Source organism: Oncorhynchus clarkii, unplaced genomic scaffold (assembly GCF_045791955.1).
Source record: "Oncorhynchus clarkii lewisi isolate Uvic-CL-2024 unplaced genomic scaffold, UVic_Ocla_1.0 unplaced_contig_6271_pilon_pilon, whole genome shotgun sequence".
NCBI classification, from domain to species: domain Eukaryota; kingdom Metazoa; phylum Chordata; class Actinopteri; order Salmoniformes; family Salmonidae; genus Oncorhynchus; species Oncorhynchus clarkii.
Window position 1 is genome coordinate 6477 of NW_027261145.1, and position 10147 is coordinate 16623.

The window sequence follows — 10147 nt, forward strand, 5'->3', positions numbered from 1 at the left end:
AGTGGGCACTGCCTTATGGGTCAACACCAACACTCACCTAAATAGCCTATATCCCACTGGGTGAGAGAAATGTTCATTGTTTTTGGGCAGCATTATGTGAGGGTTAATTATTATAAGGAACATACGTTTTCAGGTCACTGTCCATATAGTTTAATATCATTGTGGTGTTAGGAGAGCAGGGCACTGTCCACATAGTTTAATATCATTGTAGTGTTAGGAGAGCAGGGCACTGTCCATATAGTTTAATATCATTGCAGTGTTAGGAGAGCAGGTCACTGTCCACATAGTTTAATATCATTGCAGTGTTAGGAGAGCAGGTCACTGTCCATATAGTTTAATATCATTGCAGTGTTAGGAGAGCAGGGCACTGTCCATATAGTTTAATATCATTGCAGTGTTAGGAGAGCAGGTCCATGTAGTTGAATATCATTGCAGTGTTAGGAGAGCAGGTCACTGTCCATATAGTTTAATATCATTGCAGTGTTAAGAGAGCAGGGCACTGTCCATGTAGTTGAATATCATTGCAGTGTTAGGAGAGCAGGTCACTGTCCACATAGTTTAATATCATTGCAGTGTTAGGAGAGCAGGCCACTGTCCATATAGTTTAATATCATTGCAGTGTTAAGAGAGCAGGGCACTGTCCATGTAGTTGAATATCATTGCAGTGTTAGGAGAGCAGGTCACTGTCCACATAGTTTAATATCATTGCAGTGTTAGGAGAGCAGGCCACTGTCCATATAGTTTAATATCATTGCAGTGTTAGGAGAGCAGGTCACTGTCCATATAGTTTAATATCATTGCAGTGTTAGGAGAGCAGGGCACCGTCCACGTAGTTTAATATCATTGCAGTGTTAGGAGAGCAGGCCACTGTTCATATAGTTTAATATCATTGCAGTGTTAGGAGAGCAGGGCACTGTTCATATAGTTTAATATCATTGCAGTGTTAGGAGAGCAGGCCACTGTCCATATAAACTCAGCAAAAAAAGTCCTCTCACTGTCAACTGCGTTAATTTTCAGCAAACGTAACGTGTAAATATTTGTATGAACATAAGATTCAACAACTGAGACATAAACTGAACAAGTTCCACAGACATGTGACAAACAGAAATTGAATAATGTGTCCTTGAACAAAGAGGGGGTCAAAATCAAAAGTAACAGTCAGTATCTGCTGTGGCCACCAGCTGCATTAAGTACTGCAGTGCATCTCCTCCTCATGGCCTGCACCAGATTTGCCAGTTCTTTCTGTGAGATGTTACCCCACTCTTCCACCAAGGCACCTGCAAGTTCCCGGACATTTCTGGGGGGAATGACCCTAGCCCTCATCCGCCGATGCAACAGGTCCCAGACGTGCTCAATGGGATTGAGATCCGGGCTCTTCGCTGGCCATGGGAGAACACTGACATTCCTATCTTGCAGGAAATCACGCACAGAACGAGCAGTATGGCTGGTGGCATTGTCATGCTGGAGGGTCATGTCAGGATGAGCCTGCAGGAAGGGTACCACATGAGGGAGGAGGATGTCTTCCCTGTAACGCACAGCGTTGAGATTGACTGCAATGACAACAAACTCAGTCCGATGATGCTTTGACACACCACCCCAGACCATGACGGACCCTCCACCTCCAAATCGATCCCGCTCCAGAGTACAGGCCTCGGTGTAACTCTCATTCCTTCGACGATAAACACAAATCCGACCATCACGACTCGTCAGTGAAGAGCACTTTTTGCCAGTCCTGTCTGGTCCAGCGATGGTGGGTTTGTGCCCATAGGCAACGTTGTTGCGGGTGATGTCTGGTGAGGACCTTCCTTACAACAGGTCAACAAGCCTTCAGTCCAGCCTCTCTCAGCCTTTGCGGACAGTCTGAACACTGATGGAGGGATTGTAAATTCCTGGTGTAACTCGGGCAGTTGTTGTTGCCATCCTGTATCTGTCCCGCAGGTGTGATGTTCGGATGTAGCGATCCTGTGCAGGTGTTGTTACACATGATCTGCCACTGTGAGGACGATCAGCTGTCCATCCTGTCTCCCTGTAGCGCTGTCTTACGCGTCTCACAGTACAGACATTGCAATTTATTGCCCTGACCATATCTTCAGTCTTCATGAGTCCTTGCAGCATGCCTAAGGCACGTTCAAGCAGATGAGCAGGGACCCTGGGCATCTTTATTTGGGTGTTTTTCAGAGTCAGTAGAAAGGCCTCTTTAGTGTCCTAAGTTTTCATAACTGTGACCTTAATTGCCTACCACCTGTAAGCTGTTGGTGTCTTACCGACCGTTCCACAGGTGCATGTTCATTAATTGTTTATGGTTCATTGAACAAGCATGGGAAACAGTGTTAAAACCCTTTACAACGAAGATCTGTGTAGTTATTTGATTTTTTACAAATTATCTTTGAAAGACAGGGTCCTGAAAAAGGGAGTTTCTTTTTTTGCTGAGTTTAGATGTATATAATGAACAGACTAGGTCTATACTCTTCCTACATGGTGTAACAATACATTATACAGTTTACAGTACCAGTCAAAAGTTTGGACACACCTACTCATTCCAGGGTTTTTTATTTATTTTTACTATTTTCTACATTGTAGAATAATAGTGAAGACATCAAAACTATGAAATCACACATATGGATTCATATGACATAGACTGACCTGGTGAGTCCAGGTGAAAGATATGGTCCCTTATTGATCTCACCAACATACAGGCAGTTAGGAAGGAAAGCTAAGGCTAGCTTTTTCAAACAGAAATTAGCATCGAATAGCCCCCGCGATATGCAACTTTTCAGGGAGTTTAGGAACCCATATACACAGGCAGTTAGGAAGGAAAGCAAAGGCTAGCTTTTTCAAACAGAAATTTGCATCCTGTTGTACAAACTCCAAAAAGTTCTGGGACACTGTAAAGTCCATGGAGAATAAGAGCACCTTCTCCCAGCTGCCCACTGCTCTGAGGCTAGGAAACACTGTCACCACCGATAAATCCAAGATAATTGAGAATTTCAATAAGCATTTTTCTACGGCTGGACATGCTTTCCACCTGGCTACCCCTACCCTGGCCAACAGCCCTCCACTCCCCACAGCAACTCACCCAAATCTCCCTCACTTCACCTTCACCCAAATCCAGATAGCTGATGTTCTGAAAGAGCTGTAAAATCTGGAAACCTACAAATCAGCTGGGCTAGACAATCTGGACCTCTTTCTAAAATTATCTGCCGAAATTGTTGCAACCCGTATTACTAGCCTATTCAACCTCTCTTTCGTATCGTTTGAGATTCCCAAAGATTGAAAAGCTGCCGCAGTCATCCCCCTCTTCAAAGGGGGAGACACTCTAGACCCAAACTGCTACAGACCTATATCTATTCTACCCTGCCTATCTAAGGTCGTCGAAAGCCAAGTTAACAAACAGATCACCGACCACTTCGAATCACACCGTACCTTCTCCGATATGCAATCTGGTTTCAGAGCTGGTCATGGGTGCACCTCAGCCACGCTCAAGGTCCTAAACGATATCATAACTGCCATCGATAAGAGACATTACTGTGCAGCCCTATTCATTGACCTGGCTAAGGCTTCAACTCTGTCAATCACAACATTCTTATTGGCAGACTCAACAGCCTTGGTTTCTCAAATGATTGCCAACCGTTTTGTCACCAAAGCCCCATATACTACCCACCACTGCGACCTGTATGCTCTCGTTGGCTGGCCCTCGCTTCATACTCGTCGCCAAACCCACTGGCTCCAGGTCATCTACAAGTCTCAGCTAGGTAAAGCCCCACCTTATCTCAGCTCACTGGTCACCATAGCAGCACCCACCCATAGCACGCGCTCCAGCAGGTATATCTCACTGGTCACCCCCAAAGCCAATTCTTCCTTTGGCCGCCTCTCCTTCCAGTTCTCTGCTGCCAATGACTGGAACGAACTGCAAAAAATCTCTGAAGCTGGAGACTCTAACCTCCCTCACTAGCTTTAAGCACCAGCTGTCAGAGCAGCTCACAGATCACTGCACCTGTACATAGCCCATCTGTAAATAGCCCATCCAATCTACCTCATCCCCACACTGTATTTATTTATTTATCTTGCTCCTTTGCACCCCAGTATCTCTACTTGCACATTCATCTTCTGCACACCCTACCATTCCAGTGTTTAATTGCTATATTGTAATTACTTTTCCACCATGGTCTATTTATTATCACTGTATATAGATTTTTCTACTGTATTATTGATTGTATGTTTGTTTATTCCATGTGTAACTCTGTGTTGTATGTGTCGAACTGCTTTGCTTTATCTTGGCCAGGTCGCAGTTGTAAACGAGAACTTGTTCTCAACTGGCCTCCCTGGTTAAATAAAGGTGGGGGAAAAAAAAATTGTTCTGTGTTCTATGTGTAGTGTGTTCTATGTGTAGTGTGTTCTATGTGTAGTGTGTTTAATGTGTAGTGTGTTCTATGTGTAGTGTGTTCTATGTGTAGTGTGTTCTATGTGTAGTGTGTTCTATGTGTAGTGTGTTCTATGTGTAGTGTGTTCTATGTCTAGTGTGTTCTATGTGTTGTGTGTTCTATGTCTAGTGTGTTCTATGTGTTGTGTGTTCTATGTGTTGTGTGTTCTATGTGTTGTGTGTTTAATGTGTTATATGTGTTCTGTGTGTTCTGTTACCTGGTTAAATAAATGTGATTTATTTTTTATTTTTAAACGTGTTAAATCCACTTCAATCAGTTTATATGATATGGAGGAGACAGGTTAACGGTTAACCTTTTAAACCTGGATTGTGTGTATGCGCCATTCAGAGGGTGAATGGACAAGACAAAAGATGTAATTGCCTTTGAACCGGGTATAGTAGTAGGTGCCAGGCTGGGTTTTTCCAGCTCAACAGTATCAAGAATGGTTCACAACCCAAAGGACATCCAGCCAACTTGACACAACTATGGGAAGCATTGGAGTCAACATAGGCCAGCATCCCTGTAGAAGGCTTTCAACACCTTGTAGTCCATGCCCCGATGAATGGAGGCTGTTCTGAGGGCAAAATGGGGGGGGCTCAACTCAATATTAGGAAGGTGATACTAATGTTTGGTGTACTCAGTGTACAATATGATTTCATGTGGCTTGAAGAAGAAACACATTCTAAGTCAAAAACTCAAGTCGGAACACAGCCTCTCTATTCTCTCATGTGATTTCAGGTCCTCTGCCCGGGAAAATGTCTTTCCGCAATGAGAGCAGTGGTATGTCTTCTCCTCCTCCTCCTTCCCCTCCTGTGTATTTGTATGTTTATCACGATGTATTCTCACATGCAATTTCAGGTTCTTTGAACCAGTAAATCTCTTTCCACACTGGGAGCACTGGAAGGGCTTCTCTCCCGTGTGTATTCTCTCATGTGATTTCAGGTTCCCTAACTGGTTATAAGTCATTCCGCATTGGGAGCATTGGTAAGGCTTCTCTCCGGAGTGTATTCTCTTGTGTGTTTTCAGGTACCCTAACGTAGTAAATCTCTTTCCACACTGAGAGCATTGGCAGGTCTTCCTCCCTGCTGTATGTATTTCTTCATGCTTATTGAGGTACCGTAACCAGGTAAAACTCTTTCCACACTTGGAACATTTAAACGGCCTTTCTGCAGTGTGTGTCCTCTCGTGCTGTTTCAGGTTCCCTAACATGGTAAATCTCTTTCCACACTGGGAGCATGGGTAGGGCTTCTCCCCTGTGTGCGTTCTCTTATGGTGTCTAAGGTGCCCTAACCACCAAAAACTCTTTCCACAGTGGGAGCAGTGATGTTGTCTCGCTGGTTTGGGCGTCTCGGAGTCCGGTGCCACTGAAGAACTCTTCCCGCTGTCAGAGTGAAAATCTGGTCTCTCTCCTGCCAAAGACAAACAGAGTATTTAGCTAAATACTAATCAGAGACCTGAATAAGACCTCCACATGGTAAAACGGTCTTCCAATGAGGTTTAATCTAGACTAGATCCCTCAATAAAATACTGAGTATTTAGTTAAACAGAGACCTGAATGAAACCTACACATGATAAAACTGTCTTCATATGAGGTTTAATCCAGACTGGTAATAACCCGAGGCCAGTTTTCATTTATTTATTTTTTTACTTGGTAGCCAAAAAAATACAAATAATAATACCACTCTAGAACCTTGCTTTCATAGAGGCAGGTTTTTAGCCGATTGACCTTTGACCTCTGTTCTAGGACCACTACCCATGTTTTAGTACTTAGAAATGAAACTATTGTGAACCCGAAAACATTATTATATTGAAATTGTTACACGATTTGTCATTTAGAAGACTCTCTTATCAAAGATCAATTAGGGTTAAGTACCTTGCTCAAGGGCACATTGATATATTTTTCACCTAGTTGTCTCTGGGATTCGAACCAGCAACCTTTTGGTTACTAGCCCAACGCTCTTAACCTGAAGCGAATGATGGACAAGACTCTGTCCAGGACTCTATATTTAATGTTCCCCTCCATCCACAGCGACTGATGGACAAGACTCTGTCCAGGACTCTATATTTAATGTTCCCCTCCATCCACAGCGACTGATGGACAAGACTCTGTCCAGGACTCTATATTTAATGTTCCCCTCCATCCACAGCAACTGATAGACAAGACTCTGTCCAGGACTCTATATTTAATGTTCCACTCCATCCACAGCGACTGATGGACAAGACTCTGTCCAGGACTCTATATTTAATGTTCCCCTCCATCCACAGCGACTGATGGACAAGACTCTGTCCAGGACTCTATATTTAATGTTCCACTTCATCCACAGCGACTGATAGACAAGACTCTATCCAGGACTCTATATTCAATGTTCCACTCCATCCACAGCGACTGATGGACAAGACTCTGTCCAGGACTCTATATTTAATGCTCCACTCCATCCACAGCGACTGATGGACAAGACTCTGTCCAGGACTCTACATGTATCAAACCCATTTTGCTGGTGGCCCCCACTCGTTGCATCTTTAACAATCTCTACAGTACCATCAATACTTTAAACTATTTATTTGAAGTTTTTCTATACATGTTAATATTTGTATCTACTTTTTAAAGTATATACCTGCAGTCAACTTGCGCAATGCATTAGAGGAGATAGAACAGATCGCGTATCTCATGTCACCCGTCACATTATTTTACATTATGAATCTTTAGCGTAGTTCCCCAGAACAGTTGAGCCAGTCACATTATTTTACATTATGAATCTTTAGCGTAGTTCCCCAGAACAGTTGAGCCAGTCACATTATTTTACATTATGAATCTTTAGCGTAGTTCCCCAGAACAGTTGAGCCGGTCACATTATTTTACATTATGAATCTTTAGCGTAGTTCCCCAGAACAGTTGAGCCGGTCACATTATTTTACATTATGAATCTTTAGCGTAGTTCCCCAGAACAGTTGAGCCGGTCACATTATTTTACATTATGAAGCTTTAGCATAGTTCCCCAGAACAGTTGAGCCCGTCACATTATTTTACATTATGAATCTTTAGCGTAGTTCCCCAGAACAGTTGAGCCAGTCACATTATTTTACATTATGAATCTTTAGCATAGTTCCCCAGAACAGTTAAGCCAGTCAAGTGTTTGTTTGTAAATACCAAGGGAGAAAGCGGGGGGCTGGTGAGTCCAGCTGTGTATTGACAGGGGTCCTGTTAAATATATAGAATGATCAGGGACGTGCAACTATAGTGCAACACATTTGGCGGAAAAATAGCTTAATTTCCATCAGATGACAAAAGAAGTTCAATGCTATTTGGCTGGCAGCCACACAAGTAAATGAGCCTACACCTGCATTGCTTGCTGTTTGGGGTTTTAGGCTGGGTTTCTGTACAGCACTTTGAGATATCAGCTGATGTACGAAGGGCTATATAAATACATTTGATTTGGTTTAATAGATTAAACAACAGGGTCGTTCCAGATGAATGAAGTGAGTACCAGTTTAATAGACTAAACAGCTGGGTCGTTCAGTAGAATGCCTGCCCCTTTAGGGTCGTTCCAGATGAATGAAGTGAGTACCAGTTTAATAGACTAAACAGCTGGGTCGTTCAGTAGAATGCCTGCCCCTTTAGGGTCGTTCCAGATGAATGAAGTGAGTACCAGTTTAATAGACTAAACAGCTGGGTCGTTCAGTAGAATGCCTGCCCCTTTAGGGTCGTTCCAGATGGATGAAGTGAGTACCAGTTTAATAGACTAAACAGCAGGGTCGTTCAGTAGAATGCCACTTTAAAACTATACTTTGGTTCCATAACTGCAGACAGAGTTTATGCCCCTGTTTTTAAGATCTTACTTACTGGTGTCAATCAGATCTTCAGTCTCCTCCTCTTCCACTCTAAAGGGTTCTTCCTCTCCTTTCACTAGAACATCCTCTTCTTTCAATGTAATAGCCTCCTCCTCTTCCTCCTTTATTATTTTGAAATCTTCTTCCTCCTCTTCTTCTTTCACTGTGACCTGGTCCTCCTCCTCCTTCACTCTGAACGCTGCATCCTCTTCTTCCTCTCCTTTCACTCTAATATCCTCCTCTTCTTCACCTTCCTCTCCTTTCACTCTAATATCCTCTTCTTCTTTTACGATAATGTTCAGCCCCAGAGCTTCTTTCTCCGTCCAGCAGACCTCTTCTTCAGAAGGTGGGGAGTCGTTTAGTGAACTCATGGTCGGGGACGTTAACTAGGTAGATATAATTAACCTTAGGTTAGTTGCTAATGCTAACTTAGCAAGCCACCTACCCGACAAAAAAACGTAACAGCTTCCTCTTCCTTCTTCTCTTTCACGGGAGCTTCTTTCTCCGTCCAGCAGACCTCCTCTTCTTTAGAAGGTGGGGGAGTACATTACTGAGCTCATGGTCGGGGATGTTAGCTAGCTATATAGCATTAGCTGTTTAGCATTAGCTAAAATAGCTAGCTAACTATGTGGAATAAAACACGTTAACACGTAGACATGTGCGTGTGTTTAAAAAACAAACAGTGTCTAATATACACAGAACGTGTCTCGAATTCGACGATTTCTAGCAAGTTGCCCAAGTTCACCCTTACCAGGCTTGTTGTGAACAAAAGAAGCGTACCGTCCACTGGTTTATACGTCACACAGCATCCCCCGACATAAAATACACACGTTGCCATCTGCTGACTGGAGTGGGTAATGCAGCTGAGGTAAAAAATAGCATATAAAATCACTATTCAACCACACCAAAGAATACATAGATTCGACCCATTTCAAATAAGTAAATATGCTTTCCAAACATGCCAGAAGGCAATCTAAAACAATGTAGTTAGAAGCTCTGGTTGGGCGCTATTAACTAGTGTCTGTGATGAACTGGTAGTCTCTTCTTCAAATCACAAGCAGTTTCCTTTACACATTTTAATTAATACTTTGCCATCCTCTGGGAATATATTACATATTGTTGTATTAGGTTTTCACCCAAATAAATTTGATTCAATGCTGAGTGATGTCGAGGCATAAATGTTAGGTCCAGTGTAGATTTATGAATGTATCTGCAACATACAGTATGTCGTATCATATTACCTTGGTCTACCTTTATAAACGTTTGGTCCAGTGTACATTTATGAATGAAGCATGGTGGTGGCAGCATCATGCTGTGGGGGTGTTAATTATGTCATATAATATTACCTTGGTCTACCTTAATAAATGTTTGGTCCAGTGTTTTTCAGCAGCAGGTACTGGGAGACTAGTCAGGATCGAGGTAAAGATTAACGGAGCAAAGTACAGAGAGATCCTTGATGAAAACCTGCTCCAGAGCGCTCAGGACCTCAGACTGCGCTACACCCGCAATAACATCTGCTAAACACGTGTATGTGACCAATTACATTTGATTTGAAAGTACCGAGTAAAGGGCATGAATACTTATGTAAATGTAATAAATTAGCAAACATTTCCAAAAACCTGTTTTTGCTATGTCATTATGATATGGAGTGTAGATTGATGAATATATATTTGAATAAGGTTGTAACCTAACAAAATGTGGATGTTATGTTCTGTTAATTACTGATGTCCCCTTTAAGGATGGAGCACCCTTGGTCATGCGCAGTGTTGTTCTATGTTATTCTGGTACTAACTAGTTTGAGTAAATGTGAAGCTCCAGTTCAATTGTTTGTATTCCGAGCCTTTCTTATTACATAAATAAGTACTAAGTGTTAAGACACTAACAGTGTAAAAAGTCAA

At 42.6% G+C, this 10147-nt stretch overlaps 1 protein-coding gene across 1 annotated transcript; it reads right to left on the reverse strand.

Moving 5' to 3' along the window:
- Nucleotides 1–5107: 5107 nt before the first annotated feature.
- LOC139405239 (zinc finger and SCAN domain-containing protein 21-like) lies at nucleotides 5108–8620 on the reverse strand. Its single transcript, XM_071147676.1, has 2 exons — nucleotides 8263–8620; nucleotides 5108–5830 (listed from the first exon to the last, which is right to left on the reverse strand). Exons 1-2 carry the CDS (start codon nucleotides 8618–8620, stop codon nucleotides 5109–5111), a joined length of 1080 nt encoding a protein of 359 aa, XP_071003777.1. The 3' UTR covers nucleotide 5108.
- Nucleotides 8621–10147: the final 1527 nt, after the last annotated feature.

Excerpts from the sequence above, each read along its gene's own strand:
- LOC139405239 (XM_071147676.1), bottom strand. The coding sequence starts at position 8,620 with ATGAGTTCACTAAACGACTCCCCACCTTCTGAAGAAGAGGTCTGCTGG. Across the intron at positions 5,831-8,262 it reads TGAAGATCTGATTGACACCA|GAGAGAGACCAGATTTTCAC; the intron begins GTAAGTAAGATC and ends TGTCTTTGGCAG.